Consider the following 19,434-nt stretch of genomic DNA (forward strand, 5'->3'; position numbering starts at 1 on the left):
GAAATTCTTGGCTATTGAAATTAATTCATTTGCAGATGTAATCCTAAATAGAATAGAATAGAATAGAATAGAATTAAATACAATTAAATAAAGTCAAATTGGACAAAACCCTACATTCTATAAAATGCCCCTGGTTAATTGTATTTGCATATTAGACTATACATAATATGTACTATATAATGGTTTCTAGACAATAGCGCTTATCACTTATTGTTTAGCTAATCTACTGTGAGAAAACACATCTCTCTGCAGAATGGAGCAGAACATAACAGGCTTTGAACGGATGCACACAAACATGTGGAGGCACGGACATGTGTGCGCACATGCACACACATGCACATCAGCTTCTCAGTACCCCAGTTATCGTTTTGGCTGTTCTTTTCTTTTTATCCCTGCGCTTTTTTCTGCCATGCAGGTATTAGAATAATCTCACTTCTTGGTTCTGAATGTCACAAACAAAACCCAAAATGACTCCAGCCAAACTGGACTACAGCCAATCAGACTGGAAACAAAACAAGGCCTCTCTATCTAAATCTGCTGCAAAATGAACATATAATGGACATCACTCCCTTTATTTTATTTTATTTTTTCATTTTTGCCACTGACGCTAAGATGGTGACATGAAAAAAAGAGCCTTTAAGATGGCTGCCAAGATGATGTGCCAGCTAAAAATACTCCTATCAGTCAGAGACCCAGATATGTCACAACACAAACAACGTTGCAAAATATAACCTTTAGCACTTCAGCTAATCAAAGCGCTGCCTGCTACAAAAATATAACAGGAAAAGGATTTAGTATAGGTTGAAAACAGCTGAGTAATATGTGACAACAGTGTCTGTTTACTGAAATAATTCCAACATATATTTTAGAAACCACATGAATATCAGTCGATTACACCAGAACAATGACAAGACCTAACCTGGCACAAAAGCTGCATTTGAAAACATGAGTAATAATGAAAGACTCACTGCACACAAAACTAATGCTACACCGCTACACCCATGCTAAGCAAGCACCTTATGATGCCAAGAACATCTGACACTAGAGGTTTGTTTCTAAAATGGCTGATTCTTTTGAATGGCTAAAGTCTAAAATGGCCGGTAAAAAGGTAATGACACAAGATAATTAAAGATGAGACTAAAAATACCGCTGTGCTAGCCTTGAGCCCCAGATATGTCGCAACAAGAACAACAGTAGCAGGGCAGACTGGGGACAGTATTCTCCAGCAAAACAATAACAGCTAGCTGCTGGAATAACAGCTAATGGGGTATTTTCATTTTTAGCATTTTAAGGCGCCAATCAAGATGCGTGAGATGTCAAATACCCTTCCACAGTAACACGTGCTCTTCATTCATAGCAAGGAAGATCACTGCACAGACTACAGATTATGTAGCCTGGAGTCAAACATGGAGTTAATTTCATTTTTTCTTTTCACTTCAAGACACAGCTTGCATCTCCAGAGGCCATGCTCAGTTTTCTATACATATAAGCAACAGTGGAAATTACATTTCCACTCCCTTTTCTGACTATAATTCATTATTTTACTGACACCTTATGCATTGCCTTATAATTCTGAAATTTAATTAGCACTTCTATCTTAATTTGTTGCTTTAAAAATGTCCCCATATTGTTATAATTTTTAATTAAACTGCATACTGCTTTTGTGAAGGTTAACACACGTCTTGTAGGAACTGTGTCATAAAGGTTGGATTTATTGGTAATTTTAAGTATTTTATAATGGTGTTGCTGCCTTCTTCATTATTTGATCATTATTAAAACATTTAGTGCACATGAGACCAGCTTTGGTGCATTTTAAATGCCTCCCCTCCTTATTAGATAGCACACACTGATAAACATGAGAGACATGGAGAGAATGGCATGCCAAATAGGTTTTGAGTGGTACTGGCTGACAACATTATGAGTCAAGAGTATCTGCTTTAGTCCACTGAGCCACAGGGCCCCTGCCCATGAATGTTCAACTGGCACAATGCACATTGCCAGAGTAGCTTGTAGACCCTGCCATGGTGACTAGTGCCAACAGTGACCCCCGGAGACATTACATAGAAGAGTTTTATCTCTTATTACAAACACTGCCAAACTGTCCCTGCAATGTCAGTACCGCCATAAGCACAAATGGTGATTAGCAACTGGCACAAATCATTGTGGGTTATAAGGAACAAAAGTATCATTTTTGTCACTGCTATAACTCTAAAAGGATTCTGTGTAACTCCCCTAGTAGATAACTCCTTTTATTCTGCCCTTACCTTTGACAAAATAAACCCCCTGATGTACTAAAAAGTCACTCCCAAAGGTCTTTGGGAACTCTTAACAACTCCCCAAACAATGGGATTGGTATTCCTTTGTTTTCAGGGGTCAGAACCCAAAAGACTTTAATGCCACTCCTCTTAAATCAAGCCATGCCCTCAGGGAGATTGTAGTTAGCCAGACCAGAGTATTAAATTACTGGTGGCTAGGATAGCTTGAGAAAACTATTCTAATAATAGACATTACTAAAGTTTCCCTGGGCATGGCACTTAAGCAACTAACTCAACCCCTCACTCATTTCCCTTAACTCCTTCCAAAAAGAAACCTAGCCAAGTGCTGCATCTGTAATCCCCTCTAGCAACCTCGTTTTCCATCCACTGCACCACTGTTCCACACCCCACTGGCATTATTAACACATCAAATGTCAGTTCATGCTCCCATACCTTTAGGCAAGGCTCTGAACCTCCCCTTTAGCAACCAACATCTCCAAACCATTAACCTGCTCTGCCATCCCCATGCCCCTGCTCGTTCCACTAGCTTCAACAGCCATTAATGCTATGTTAATTGCAGCCATTACCTCTGCACTCTTAGGCAAGGTATTTAACCTCTTCAGGCTGCCAACGCTGCCCTCTCAGTACAGTGACACCACTTGGTATTAATAATGCTAAATGATAGACTTTGGCTTTGTACCACTGGGCACCACACTCTTGTGTCAGTGCTTAATTATATGCAAGACCACACATGCACGACACACAAAGTGGGTCTTTGTGTGTGAAAATTGTAAAAAGTCGGCTTTTAAATGAACCTTTCTCTAAATGTCAGCGAGCCTGGGTTGTCATGAAGATAAGTCTGAGAGATAAATAACAGCACTGCATTGTCATGGAAACAAAATCATAATCTTCCACAACAGAGGAAGAGGAGAGGTCAGAGGAAAGAAGTGGTAAGAGAAGAGGGTGAAAGGAATCAAGGTAACGTGAGATCAAAAAGAAAAGGAGAAACAATGCTGACAATGCTGCAAACTATGTTTGTGGTGCTACACTGCAACACAGTTTCCTTAATGTGGTTAGGTTCATACTTCCACTTGACATTCTTACTCTGTGGTTTTTTGTAAAGCTAGTTACCATTTCAACATTGCATAGCTGGTTACTGTTATAACATTTTGGTTTTAACATCGTAAAGCAGGCAACCTTCCCTGTTCCCTGCCGTTGATTAATGACCTCATATTCTGTTAATTAGACCCTCAGCCCTGAGGCAGAAAGATTTAATTTCCCCTTCATCATCATCATGAAGAAAAAAACAACTGATTAGAGAGGAGAGGAGGAGAGGAGAGGAGAGGAGAGGAGAGGAGAGGAGAGGAAAAAGCACCAAGAACTTGTACAGTGATATATACATATTCCATTAAAGTAAAAGTCACTCAATCAGCTCCTACTTCAGCCAGAGTACAAAACTAGTATTATCAGCAAAATAAACTTAAAGCATCAAAATGAAAGTATGTGATCTGCAGAACACCGATGCATCAATATGTAAGAAGCATTTTGCTGCGGCAGCTGCCCGAGGTAGAGCTAGTTTTATACTGCATACGCTTCGGTCATTTAGTCCAGTGATTCCCAGCCTAGGGGCTGACCCCCTCCAAAAGGGAGCAAACTACATCTGCAGGCTCATGGAATGATTAATTGAGAGGGGAAAAAGCTGCTCTGCAAAATTATTTTTGCTTTTTTGAAATATTGGGTAATTCTGCATCAGAATTAGGCTTGTATAGTTGTTTAAATGAAACCACCTGGGAAAATTTGACAAAAAATGTAGCTGCTAACAACTCAGTGAAACATTTTTTAGGGGAAAGCAACCAAAAAAAAAAAACAACCAAAAGTTGCAAACCGCTGTTCATAGTTCAGCATATACACGATGTGATTATCAGAAGTTGACTGATATTGTTGGGATATAGCAGAGCAGTAATAATCCTGCATAATAAATGTGCTACAGTAATAAGAAGAAATTACATCTAAAAAATGGTGAAACTCGAAAAAGAGCTCAAGCACTTCAAACTGCATTGAACAATAAGCTGCTTTCCACACTTTGAGGTGATGAAGTAGGAGATGACAAACATGAGGGGAAAGGAATTTGAGCTTCACCTTGTGGCAGGTGTGGTGAGACATATGGCAATTCCTGGGTGTTGATGTGCGTCCAGTCAAAGTCATCGTAAGGATCTTGTTGGTAGTCACACTGAGAGAAGCCCTCATCAAATGTACAACTTCCTGCAGAAAAGAGAAACAACAAAATGTAGTTAAATTTACAAAAAGACAAAGATGAAGTTTGTTGCCTTGACTGAGTAAGCAAACACATTTTTTAAACTTGACTTTGAGTCATGTTTCAAACCTTTCTTTTGTGCTTTTTTATATGTGTGCGGTTGTCTCAGCTCATTAAAAAACCACCAAAGTCTGAGCTCCGACACTTATCACTCAGGGCCACTTAGGATCACCTCTGACTCAGCCAGCAGAGCCTTCAGCTGATCATCTGAGCCCATCACCACAGCCTTGGGACAACCATGTGTGAGCTGACCGCCTTTGGCTCCGCCTAAACAGGAAGTTGCTCTAACACAGATAGACATCACTTGTCCCTGACAGCTAACTGAACCAGTCAACTTAAAATGATATGCAGTTTGTTCTGGCTATATTGCTGATAGGAACAGCATTCAGGCTACTACTTGCTATCTGATTCATTGGCCTAGCAGTTATGCGCAGCTTGTGTTAATAAAATGGCCAGAAGAGACGTGGCTAAGAAAAGCCAAAATGCCATCTGATTCAAGTCTCTGGTAGTTAGTGGTCACAGAGACGTGTCCTTTGTGCCCTTTTTTTTATTTCCCACTGTTGAGATGGATAAAGTCTACTATGAAAAATGAAATCACAATATATTCATTACAGTTAGACATCTATATTCACGTTAACTTATGATGAAACGAATCTGTTTGTAATTAAAATGTTTAGTAGGCGCTCGGAAACAAATACTGTAGCATTTAAAAAGATCTTAAATATCATTTATAAAAAGCAGCCACTGTTTGCCTTGATTATCACTTGACAATGACTTTGTTTTGGCAAGATTTTAACCTTATTTTAAACCCAGCATAGCATATGCATAGCATATTTATATTCAAATCACTATACTACAAAATAAATACACAAAGGAAGAAGGAATGAGTGAGCAAGCCACCATGAAGCACTATCAGCAACCAGGACTGCCAGCTACATAAATCTCCTAGCCTTCAGTTAACGGTACAGCTTTGCTACCTGTGTCCTAGAGCAAATTGTGGTGGCTGTGATGGAGAGCAGAACGACAGGCCCTCAGATACCCCACTGATCTGAACTCCCGCTACAGAAGCATACCAAGAGGTGACAGCCGCCGCCGGAGGAGAAACAAGTTAACATCAAACTAAGCGACTGTCTTCAACTGCTGGCTGCACGGCTGGCTGTGACTCACAGCCTTGGCGAGGCACTGGATCACATTCCTCTCGGCATCATTCTTTAAACCAACCTCTCTTCGTACAGTTCAGTTCACTCCCATTCAGTTCAATTAAGTCTTTGTCACGGCAAGTCACCTCCGGTCACTGTGCAAAAACATGCAGGGACATGTGCCCACAAAGCACAGCACAATAAAAAAAAACTACTGCTACTATACATTAAATTAGATATAGAAACTCTTTGTTGTCGTGCACAGCATTTGTGTGTTTGTTTGTGTAAAACTCCTGTCTTCCACAGTGTGCGAGTCAGTTTGCATCTTGCTGTCAGGTAACTTTCTCTGCATGTGTTAAAAATGTGTTTTTACGTGCATGGAAGTATCCTACGTCTACAAACCTGCATACATTCAAACCGAACACTGAACAAATAAAGAACTAAACACCCAGTGCCGTACATCACACATAACAAGTCACACAAATGGACTGGAGAAGAAGAAAATGTTGATCTGTAAAGTGAAGTGTAAGCGTGTTTGCTGTCCCTGACTGCCTCCATACAATGTGGTCTGGAAAATAACTTCCTGTTTTATCAAAACTGTGTAACAAAAATCAGAAACACAGCTTCTTTCCCACAGTTTCTTTGTGTAGTTATTACTCTATACTATGTATCTCAGTAATTATTTTGACTGGAAACTACAATGAATAAATGAAATCTGTGTAATAGCTTGTTTTGTCAGTTTTCTATGTATCATACACTGCTGGGCTGTGACACTGCAGATGCACTTAGCCTTGGTTTACCTGCTACAGCGTTTGTTTAGCCCTTCTTTCATTCACTGACACTACAGAGAATGTACAATAGCAGCTTTATTTAGGTTCTTCTGTGGAATTTCTACCTTTGAGTACAGAAGCATTTGATTTAAACAAGCTGTGTTTTAAATGTGTTTCGTGAGTTTTTAATCGTGTGCACATAAATGCCCAGCATTCCACTCGGCTCTGATACAAGCCGTGGTACAAGAGGTATTTTGGCTTAGCAGTGTAGAAAAAATGTCCTAGTTTTAAATTCAGCTTTACAGGCCATATTAAATCAACATTTTCAGTTGGAGAGCACTTCTCTGTCCTTGTTTGCACACCTCTGAAAGACATTCACTCACTCACACGCACACGAGACGGTAACATACTAAACAAAATGTCTGTTTTTGTGTGTATGTGCTGAAAAGGGGCCTGCAAAAACTAAATATGTGCGAAAGTGTCTGCACATACACAAACGTCACGCTAACCCGCCCACGTTCTCAGTTAACACTTCTCCCTTTCCTAAATGTCCTGCCAACCTAAACCAACACACACATCAGCAGACACATGCATCTGACAGCAAATCCTTGTTGCCAATAATGAGATGAGCAGACTTTGAACTACTCTTTTGCCTCAGCTGAAAAACTCAGCAGCAAAGTGATGAGCCATGTTTTGCTCAAATGTTGTATGGACTTGAGCCAATCTGTTTTTTATACTTTAACTTAATGTCAAATGTCAAGAATTACTGACTTCTATTTTGTGTTTGGTGTGCTCTGCTAGTGGTAAATGCGGAAATTAAACATGCAGTAATTGATTTCTTGGGTAATAAGGGCAGCATAGCATCAACTTTTAAATTGATGTGGTAACTTGTTAGTGAACAGATGCCTGTTTACCCTTCAGTAGATAGTTAGCAACATCATCATTTATTCCGAGTCAACTTCTGGCCCCCTGATGAATGTAAATTTGATATTCACTCTCCTTTTTAGTTCTGACTTTGGTTAGCATTTCCCTCTGGGAAATCTCTGGCTTCTTAGCTGCTAAAAGTATTTTCAGCTAGCCGCTACTTCTGCTTGTCTGCCTTTTGTTGCTGAGCAGTTTGTGAATGTTGGGTGTTTATGGCATCTTCAGAGGAAACAGCTGAGTCTCGTGACCAAAAACAAAGCAATGAATTCACTAAGAGTGAAAACAAAACAGCTGAGCTGCTGACTGGAAAACCAAAACAAGCTCAAAGACAGAAGATGAGGGGAGCAGAAATATATGGATCGCTGGCTTTGTCACAAATAATGACCAGCTTTCACGTTCTCATCATTACTGCTCGGTCCCCAAATATTTTCCTCCTTTTTTGTACATCATATTGTTTCCTCTTCTATTTGAGTCTATGGCAGCTCTTAGAACTGTATCATAAAACAACTGAAAGGCACTGTTGCCATCTTGGATTGTGAAATCGAGGATTGGCGAGTCTTCTCTGGAACACCACACATGCCAAATTTAAAGAAGCTATGACCTCAATTTCTGACATTTTGGATCCTCAGCTATAATGAATTATATGAAATACTTCATATTAAATATTGAAATATTAATTTTTTCCCACAGGTAATTATTTTTTCCAGTCTTTGCCTCTGATTAAGAATGAAAAAAAAAATTAATCCCAAGCTTAAGACATGCCACCTTCCATAATTCTCAGTTTTCTTTTCAAGCTTCTCTAAAAGCTTTTTCCCAGCCTTTACCAGGACTGCAAAAATAATCTTCAGGAAGGGCCTGACAAAAAATTAAGAGATTGATTTTGTACTTTTCAAAACCCTTTGCTTTTCACACACTGCAGTGTTGTCAATATATATATATATATAAGTTGAACAAAGGGTGCCCTGTAATAACTGTGATTAGTGTTTTACGTGTTGACATGATCTGATCACGTTGACCTGGCAGCTGTAAAACAGCTTACAATGAATATAATTGTTATGATTAGAAATACTGTGTGTGCTTCTATCTTACTACTACACTCTCTATGTGTTTGCTTGATAAAACTGTGTAACTATTTTGACAATTTTCAAAGTACATGTATATGCATGAGTTTGTGTCCAGATGGGTCATTATTGCCACCCTCTCCTCCATTCACAAGGACACGGAGAGAGCAAGAGAACCCAACTGCATGCTAATCACTTTCTAATCAGCTTCTGTGATTGGCTGCCTCGCTAATGAAATAATGGTGACTCATTTGCATAATAAAATAATTAGAAGGACTTGATAAAGGCTCAAGGGCAGAGAGAGAAACAAAACCACACACACTTACACACAGAGATACACAGAGGCAGAGGGAAACGGGACAGCCACTATCTAAAAGACCGTTGAATGGCATCAGACAACATCTGCCACCGTCACTCAAAATCATTTTGTGGTGATTTTTGCATTGACCTCCACCTCTATAAGGTGAATCAGACAAAAGTCCTTTGACCAAAACTGTTTGAAAACACGTGTGCAGGCAGACCCCAGGGGGTCCCTTGAAAGGAAGAGGCCCATTTCTCAATTACTAGTTAAGATCGAGATTATTAGCTGGCATTGGCAAAAACGTGAAACAATAGACAGTTTGATTAGCTTTTGCTTTAATTTGATCTACCCGATCTGCAGAATAGGCAGTATTAAATCATATCTAACGGCTAAAGTCTGCTCAGATAAAAGTCTCAGGGACATGTTTAAATCAAATGAAGGTCTGAGATGGTTTTTTTAATATGTTCTCAAGATAATTCAGGAAATCTTGTTATGACAAAAGAAACCAAGAGAGAAATGATTATCAAATCAGTCAATACGAGTGTCCTTGTAACAAATTTATCCTCAGCTGACAAAGTTTCTCTGAAAAATGTGAGAATTTAACAGTGCAGGGTGGCCTTGGTTTTATTTAATAGTGTCAATTCAATAAACAACTAGAAAGTTGTTGTTATCAGTTGTTGTCAGTTGTTATAAAAGGCTGCATGATACAAAAACTAACTACGCGGTCTGAAATGTCTAACTAAATGTTTGCGGATTTTCAATGCCACTGAACATTGGGCTATGTTGCAATTTCTACAAAAGTCTTACAGACAGGTTTTGTTTGACTGCTGTCTCTATGGATGGATGTCTGAATCTTACTATGCAAAAATCTCTGTATATTCGCCAGCTCCTCAGATACGATCAGAAAATCAGAAGTTGAGCAATTAAAACTGGCACAAAGATACAGCTTACATATTATAACATCTTCCTATTTCCTAACAGCCATGTACCAATGAGGGAAAAAGAACCATCTCTAGTGTTTATGTACCGGTAACACCTCTTAAAAGCATTTTATCAGTTCCATTACAATACCACGTCATTTAGCAAGTACTGAATGCACTCATTTTATGTATTTAATATAAAGTAGTGAACTACACATATGTTGCTCTCATATTAGGAAGTTTCTAAAACTTAGCAGTGTTAATTTTGTAAATAAATGAGGACTTAACCACAAATAAAGACAAAACAACAGTACAATAAATGCCATTGTTCCTGTACAGATATAATGTTTAAGGTCTGTCACATCACATAGTATCATATCAGGATCTACATAAGGCTGGTTTTACGTGCAGAGTTCTGCATGCAAGGCATGCACTTTGTTTCTATCTTCTTACCTGTTTTATATTTCAGCAGATCAGAGGGCCATAACATCGCTACAGATCAGGTGGCCCTCTGATCACAAGCTGAAATAAAGCAACATAAATCTGCTCAGGAATGTATAGGACTTAGAAGTTCAAGTGGTATCTTGGCTCTCACTAAGACAAACAATATACATTCTTTCTCCAAGGTACATGCAACAGAAGTCTTGATTCCACTTCTCACTACTAAGTCTGTCTAGTATTTATCAGAAGAGCTCGGTTCCTGTCTGCAGGGATAGATATTATCACCAGAGAGGAGATAATACAACATGAGTGAAAGAGGGTGAAACAGAGGGAAAGGGTATAAAGATATGAAGGGAAGTTGAAGAGACGATCTCAGAAAGAAAGAGAGAAATTAATTTGGGGGAAATCACACCAGCCCTATTCAGAAGAGAAGAGAAGAGAAGAGAAGAGAAGAGAAGAGAAGAGAAGAGAAGAGAAGAGAAGAGAAGAGAACTGTCTATTCGACAAATGGAAATTATTATTTTCAAGGACAATAATTACATTTACATCATTAAAAACCAATTCCAACCACCAGTAATCCTGTTTCCCACCAAATCATCACAAATTTGGCTTAGTCCAGTTAATAATTACATTAGCTCACCCGAATCTATAATCACATGTGGCGTTGTGGCACATTTCATACCAATGAATCACTACAGTGCTTTCAGTTTTTAGCTCTAATGTGCCAGAGAAGCTGAAGTAAAAGGAGGAATTAATGCAAAAGAGGCAGCATACCATCTATGTTGTAGTGTTATACAAAAAACCCTTTATAACATGTTTTTGGTATTCCACTATGATAAATTATTTTCCTGTTTTTGCTTTTAATCTGTGTGCACTGTGCAGCCCTGATGCTTACCACCTCAAGGACACTAATAAAGTTGTACCTTATCATTTACTTTCTCTGTGTCTTCTCTACTTTTTTTGTTCTCTCGCTGCCTCTTGTTCTCTCTCACCCTCTCTGAGAATAGGTGAAATTAGCCTGAAATGATACAAGGTGACATCAGAGAGACTGACACACACACACACCACACACACACACACACTGGCTCGTCACGGTTCAGTGGCCCTTGCAGCGCAGCGCGACGCCATCAAAGCCGAGACCCATATACACACACCTCGACTGTTAAACATACACAGTGGCACGCGCAATCGCGCACGCAAACGCGCACGACTTGTGTAGCAACACACAGGCATGTGCACACCGTCACACACAGCCCGACACTCATGCATGCACAAACTCAGAGCAGTAGTTTAATTGGAAGTGCTGAAGGCTGAAGAATTTCTCCTTCATCTCACAATGCTGTAATTGAATCTGAGACGTGTGTGTGAGTGCGTGTGAGTGCGTGTGCATGTGTGTGTAGGTGTGTGCGTGTAGTTGGGTGTCTGTGTGTGTTCAGCTGATTCAGGAGTTTCCTTTGACAGTAACAGTAAAACAGAAATGTGTATTTTTCCTTCTGTGAGGAGCAGGTCTGTCCTTCCAACCCTGACTATCTTCTCCTCCCCCCCAAACCCCTCCTTTCTTGGGGTTAACGCTAGCATTCAGCTCAAATTCAAACCCAAGCAGTTTTCAAAAAGCCACATTATTTCCCACAAACTGATGATTTGGTCAGCTGGTGAAAGGCAAGATGAGGCATGATGTGTGGATGGAATATATTTTCGGCAAAAGTAAATATAACCTCTAGAGCCAAATGCTAATTTAGAGTTGTATTCTGTAAAACACTTTCTGCATTTTGAGTGCTTTTTGTGTAAAGTTGTTATTACAGAGACTTTTGCTGGTGAATGAGCCTCTCACTGCTGTGCCGTGAGACAAAGGAAGTTCAATTTGTTCCTGAAAACACTCCTCTGCTTGGACAAGTCCAAACAAAAAGAACTATCAGCACACAATGAGGCATGAACAACGTACTAATGACCTGCCATCACAGTATCACTGTTACACAGCATAATAGGAAAAGGAACAGAGTAACTTTTTTTTTTTATATATATATATAGTTGCCCTTTATTAAGGAAATCATTTGGTTCCACATGGCAACCTTATCATTAAAAAGCTTCAGTCTCAAAATGAAAATAGTCTGCTGCTCTTTTTCTGTGATGTTGAATCACACTGTCTGGAAACGCTTTTATTATTGCCCTGGGGCAAGAAGGTACACACTTGATATGAATTAAAGGATGTCAAGTCTAATCTCGACATGTGTATACGTGTATGTGACGGTGTGCTGTTTGGGCAGTAATTGAAGACTAGAGATTTTACTCAAAAGTCAACTTAATTGATGTTTTTATGCCCAAATTGCTGTTTTTGTTTTTAAGATTTTGTCTCATCTTAAATGTATTTTCTATTTCCTTCTGAAAATATTTGTTGGCATTCACCTGTGACAACATGGTTATGTTTTGAACTGTTGGTCAGATATTTTTCAGTCGTTTTTGAGCTCTTTAATATTGAGTGATTAATCAAGAAAAAAACCTGCAGCACACTCACATGGAAGAAGCTGGAGCAAATAATGTCTTCTTGATTATTCATGCAATCATTTGAGCACTAGAAGACTTTCATTACAGATTATTAAACTGCTTTTTTTTTTTCAATCAACATGTTCATTATTACGTTTGAGACACCATAAAATAATGAATAATACTTATCGCAACTTCCCAACATAGTTGGGTTTTTGGGGGGTTTTTTTGGGCCTGGCCAACATCTGAAAACCTAATCTGCTGTCATATATAGACCACAACAGTAAGCAGTCCTTAATCACTGCAGAGATTTGTGCCAAAGTCAAAACAGTGCAGGTAACTGTCTTCTGCATTCAAAGCTAGTAAGTAATTGTTTACTGGCTCCTGCATGTTCTAATCAGGCACCAATATCGTATTTCCAATAAAGAGAATGTCACTGACATGAATTCTTTTAAAAACCCCTGAAAACATTCTGGTCAGATTCCCCCGAGAATTTTCGTAGTTGATTTTTGAAAGCAGCATTAGGTCTGAATCCCTCATGATGGCAACATGATACCTGCACCTTAAGTAAAACACACTTCTTTGAGAATATCTTTTCTTTTTCTGGGCAGTACAGTGTATGTGTGTGTGTCTGCATCTAGCTGTTCGCACTGTTAGCTGGGGTCGAAGTCTTCCACAGACACTATCTTTATGATATTCACCTCCCTCCTGGCTCTCTTGCGCTCTCAGTCTTAGGCTCTGTGTCTATCTCAGCATCGTTAATCTCTATTCCTATTCAAATGCTGACATTTAAAGTAACTTCCCATGCTGATTGACTGGCTGGCAGATAAGGCAGGAGAAGGAGAGGGCAGGAGCGAAGGTGGGGGATGATAGAGACGGAGCAGAGAGCTCGTCGTTCACCGGAAAAAATTGGGAAATCCTCCTCACCTCTTTTTTACCTCCCTCCCTCTTCACGCCTCCCTGTCTGTGAATGAGTTCACTCATAAGCCCAGAAGAGAGTCAGATTTCACTCGTTCTCATGAAAGCTAACCCATCCCCTCCTTTTTGTGTGTTTGTTCACCCATTTACCTCTCCCCACACCCACTACTCCAGTTACTGTCTCCCTGTCCACCCCTTTCTTTCCGTCTCTTTCTGGCAGTGTTTTGTACACGAGGTGCCCATTTAACAATTTGATAAAAAATATAGTGCTCTGGGAACACTGACACACTTCAGCTTTTTGTCAAACATGACCGGTCAACTTTTCTTTCCTCTTTTGTAGCAATAGGAAGTTCTGAAAAACTGACTGAGAAGCTTTATGACTGGCAATTAAGTGCTAGGATGACTCTAGACATTGGTATCCAATAATGTCACAAAGAAACTAACCCATAAACCATCGGCACAATCAGATCCCACATCAGCCTGTGTCAGTCTGAATGAGTCATCACTAAACTTTTAGTCTGCGTTGAGCTCAGTTTAGACTTTAAAGTACAGCTGGAAGTTTTTCTTTTGAGTAAGATCCTCACACAACAAGTCTCAACTGGTTCCCTCTCTCCACCCTTCACCACACACTTGACCTCAAACATGCTGACTGGATGATTCACTGTACACACTAAGCCTGCATAAACTTTAACCAAATTATGACTCAAAGTGGGGAAAAATTCGGAAGGCAATTAATAATTTATTGCAGCACTCCACACCAAGTTTCTAAACATGATGCGAGTGATCTGTTATTCATAAGATCTAATGACTACTAGGTTTTACTATACTATACAGCTCAATGACACTTCTCAATGAGACTGAGCCTAGATGGACATTTCCCATCGAGTTATACAAAAGGAGGCTGAAATGAAAAGGAATCAATAGCAGACAGAATGGGGTCAGAATGATTGCTGGCAGTCGGTCAGCTGCATTTGGGCAGAGCACAAGCAACTCTGCACCTGTATGTATCCACATGCCACCAGAGCCAGCAAACCGTCATTACAGTGTGCCGCTAAAGCATTCATGACGTTACCTGATAACTAACTGATGAATTACCAGGAGAATACAATCAAATAATGCTTTAGCCACTGTAGGTGATTTGAATGGCCCAATCACAGGGGTGGGCAGGATGCAGTTTGTTTTTAAGCCAATCAGGGCACAGCTGAGGTTTTGGACTGGAAAGCAGGTCTGGTGTGGATGAGATAAGAGCAGAACAAACACACATTAAACACCAACCCCCACAGACATGCACACACATATACACATACTCTAACAGGCACACACGATAACTAAATCCAGATGGTGAAGGAAATTTAGTAAAAACAAAAGTGAAGTACATGGAAGAAGACTGCCAAAGAAGGGAAGAGGTAAAGAAGTGGACAAGTAGGAAGAGAAGGAAACTCAACTGTGAGTTGAGAAAAAAAACACCCAGAGCTATAAGCAGGTTAATCTAAAGCAGCTAGCTTAGCAAGTCAGCACTGTGGATGGTGACACACTGAACTGCCTGGCTGACTTCCCCAATTGTCCAGCAAGCTGGTTCAAACGCTTGCTGACTGATTTACTGACTGACTGACTGGCGGGTCGGATTTAGCCTATCCTACGTTTGTGCAGCAGAAGCACTTCTGTTGTTCAGCCTGTCGGACAAAAAGCAGTTCTACCCACGACACACAAAGAACAACCTGAAACAGCACTAATACTGGAGAGACCGGCAGAGACGGAGAGAGAGAAAAAGACAGACAAACAAATAAACACTTTAAAAAAAGCTTCTAAAATATCCAGCTTCAAAGGAGAAAAAAAGGCGCCTAAAATAACAATTGGAAAAATGTTTCTGGGACTTCTGAAACCAATAAAAATCAGATATGAAAAAAAAATCTCATATAGAAAAAAATAATGTGTCAAAAAATCTCTTTTATCTGTGCTTGTGACACAGTTCTGTCGAACAACAAAAGATGCCTAACGATAGCATTTACTGTCCTGGAGGAAATTTACTTTTCAGTGCCAGCACAGAGAAAGAGCACATTACACAGCAGTGGAAACCATAGAGACCCAAACAAAGGGAAGACATACAATTGGGAATAACATGCTAACAGGCCAGACAACTACCAAAGCACCTAGTTCTGAGACTAAAACACATTTTACACATTTCTGTTTGTGTGTCGAGATGGCTGTGCTGAGGCTAAAAACTGATATGTGAGAATGTTATCAGGTCCACAGCTGTATGCCACAACTGTCAAAGCCATGTGTATAGATGTAAAACAACACAGACTAATATTTACAGCATGGGATGCGCAGTCATCAGTATGTTTATGTCAAGAGACAGGTGTATATTAAAGGGGAATTCTGTTTAACGCAGCCTGAGAGTTATTTCGAAAGATGGCCTCATAGACAACAACAACAATCAAATACAGAAGCATCTTAATACCGATACTCGTTTAAAACAAACCTCATCTCTGGACAAACGTATGCATAGCATCAAGAGATAATCTGCAAAGGTATGTAAACTGTCCGTTGCACCCACAAGGGAACATTTAAAGACCAAAGATGTGTTTCAAATACAACCGGTAATACTTGCAATAGTTGTGTGCACAGTTTAACAGGTTCACCCAGTTTTGATGTCCAGTTAGTAAATAAAGAGTAAATTGTTTGCTACTTTAGAGTCTTTTGGATCAGCTATGACTCACAGACATCTGTGCTAAGCTGGGTTTAGCACCAACGAAAAACAGCTTCCTGCCTCAATCACAACCTTGTTCAGCCCTAAGCTTATGGTGCTTTACACCTGTGCTGTTTAGTCTGTTTACAATCAACTCTGATTTAGTTTCCCAATGGTGCATTTGCAGATATGTGCATGGTAACTGTATTCAAGTGTGGACTAAAACAGTCACACAGAGACCCACTGAAGGACCAGTAACAAACAAATTCCAGAATGATTTGTTTATGGTGAGAAAGTGATCTGACCCAGGTACCAAGGGAGTTGCACATTTGAGCTAAACACTTTAAGCCAGATACGCTTTGCGTTCTGAGAGGCAGCAGAGTACCACAGATATACAGAGTACACAGACTGGCCATAAACACATGTTGAGAGTACACAACTAGCCGTGAAATGAATGTCAATTGTCCATGTTAGGCAACAGTCCAGAACACCACCTTCTTCCTGCAATTAATTTTGTTACTCTGAGGGACATGAGGTTTGTAGTCACGCGTTTTGGTTCGCTTTGAGTTATCTCTGTGTGAAAGGAAACCAAATCATGGGAAAAAGCTACAAGTTTACAAACTCCTCAACTGATTCAGCGTAAATGAACTACAAGTTAAACTCTGTGGTTCATCTTTGACAAAAGTTGATGTTGTGTGCACAACCAACATGCCTGGTTCCAGCTATACTGAATTTAAACATTTCAGAATAATTCTCTTCTATTTGTTGTTTAACTTCAATAATTACAGGTAACAATGCTCAAATCTCAGCAGTTATTTTTGTGAGGATGCTTGGACGCTTCAGGATTTACCAAGATCGAGATCACTTTTGCAAGAGTGGAAAAAATCATCTCACTGCAGTGAAAAGAATGAAAAAAATACACATTATTTAGAATTTCAAGTAAAACTTGAAGTTTATTTAATATGGAAAAAGGGAATTAACTCAAGCAAGAAAGTGTGTGTAGAAACTAGTTGTTGTAACTTAATAAATTATGGTCAAGACCACAATACTAATACCAGTTCTAGTAAACCAGTAAACCTTTTATTTATTTATTTTTACAATTAATTTATCAATATTTTGAACTTTTACTCTTCAAAGTAGAAAAAAGTAAACTGGTAATATAATAACACTACAACTTTTTCTCTTTCCCCCTCCATCCTTCATAAACATCCAATGACAGTCACAGGCTGAGGAGAACAATGTGCATGAATATGAGTGTGTATGCTGTCACCTTCAGCTGTGAAATGTGGTCAAACCTTACTTAGGGGCTGAAAAAATAAAGACAGAAAAAAGTGACAAAGCGAGAGAGAGAGAGGGGGGGCGAGAGAGAGAGGGCAAAATGCATGTTAAAGAGACCTCCACTTCTCCTGCGGGTTCACAGCATGCGTCTATGCATGCATGTGTGTGTGTGTGTGTGTGTGTGTGTGCATGTGTGTGTGCGTGCGCTAAATGAGTTTTGGGAGTTGTCGTCTCTTTACGAGGGCTGTAACTGGCCCGAGGACAGCTGTTATTACACTTCACAACAGGGAAATACTGTATGAGTGAGTGTGTGTGTGGCAGAGCAACAGTGCATGTGTGTGTGTGTGTGTGTGTGTGTGTGTGTGTGTGTGTGTGTGTGTGTGTGTGTGTGTGAGAGAGAGAGAGAGAGAGAGAGAGAGAGAGAGAGAGAGAGAGAGAGAGAGGAGTTTTAGAGAAAGTCATGTAGAAACATTATCGGTCGTGTACTTTGTACATGCTTTTGATAAAAGATTTAAAGATGGGCTACATTTGGAAGCCATTTAGAGGAAAATATACATTCACCTTGATTCAACTACTCACCAGAGTCTAGTTATGCAAAACCTTATGTTTCTGTCATTGTGTGTATGTGTGATTATGTGTGTCTTGGAGCAAAGGAGTAGCTCCTGGGAGTGAGAGGCCAGTTACCTACATGGGAGTGTCATTTTAATAGACAAATGAGTGTGCGCATGTGTGTGGCCACTGTTAAATGACAAAGCCCTAAAAAGCAAGTGAGTCCAACCAGTTTCTGACTCATATTCAGGTTACAGAGCAGTGCCTCAGGCTTACTCAGGCTTCGGCACGTGCACGCACACACACACAGACAGATACACGCACACACTTAGACACCAGACACCATTGTTAAATGTGTTCCTTCTCGTGTTTCTTCTGTCTGCATTTATAGAGGTCAATGGACAAATAAATGGGCTGGTTTGAGACTTTGTGGTCAGACAGACTATTGGAAGCTTGCTGGTTGCATATACCTACACACACACACATAACTACACAAAAAGACGACTGGACACCATGACCTGCAGTTCATCGGAAACTAGAGACTTTCCTTTAGAAAAACTTTAAAGGCCTTGAATTTCAGAGCAGAGACTATCCTTTAACACACTCACATAAATTCAACACTGAGATTGAAAAGCAAAATAAAAATAAGAATCCCATCAACTAAAAACAGCACAAAGCCTGTTATCAAAATCAAACTATTGACATGTTAGCTATAAAGTCCCAAATTAAGAAAACAAAATCTCTTAAATAAATTTTATTATTAAAAAAAGACAATTTACATTAGGGCCAATCCACATAAAGTAACATTATTTTCTAAATATAGGGTCTGAGGAGAGGTATACTGTATACTGCACAGCCCTGGAGACAAAACTGGAAATGCAGTATTGTGCCTATATAACTGAACCTGACTTCTCTTGACTACAACAGACTCATACTGAGAAAAGGACTTCCTGCACTGTTAGTAGATATACTTGTATCCTGTCAGTGTTGTACAGATATCACCACCACTTTTACTGCAACTGACAACAAACGCTGGCTTTTGCAAGCAGAAAATGTTCCCTGACCTTGACAGAAAGACTGACCATTGATTTGAGGACAGCGGTGCATGAATGACTCTCTGGCAGCTTTCCGGAAATTGTGACGTAAAATGCCAAATAAAAGGCGATTTTTGAGTTAGTTTGAGAAAAAATTGAGCTACAAGCATTCTGCATGACCTTGAAAGCAGTCCAAAATTTTGACTATTTGTAAACAGTTCAAACTAATGCAAAAATAAATTGAATGACTGTCACTAAATAGGTCTACAGAAAGAAAAGCTGACAAAATTTCAAGAAATTCTGAAAAGATTACAAAAAATACTGCCTCAAGAATATCGGCCATGAAGCTGACCCCATAAC

General features: G+C 39.6%; 1 protein-coding gene across 20 annotated transcripts in view; it reads right to left on the reverse strand.

Annotated features, from left to right (window-relative positions):
• ptprk (protein tyrosine phosphatase receptor type K) overlaps positions 1 to 19,434 on the reverse strand; it is a 105,342-nt gene that overhangs the window by 58,777 nt on the left and 27,131 nt on the right. For all 20 annotated transcript variants that reach the window (XM_084952074.1, XM_084952073.1, XM_084952071.1 and 17 more), the window contains exon 3: positions 4,395 to 4,517. In XM_084952074.1, coding sequence (XP_084808200.1) covers positions 4,395 to 4,517 — 123 coding nt within the window. The remainder of the gene's footprint in view (positions 1 to 4,394; positions 4,518 to 19,434) is intronic.

The sequence above is a fragment of the Perissodus microlepis genome, chromosome 15 (genome assembly GCF_051167445.1).
Source record: "Perissodus microlepis isolate ML-2025 ecotype Zambia chromosome 15, ASM5116744v1, whole genome shotgun sequence".
NCBI lineage: Eukaryota > Metazoa > Chordata > Actinopteri > Cichliformes > Cichlidae > Perissodus > Perissodus microlepis.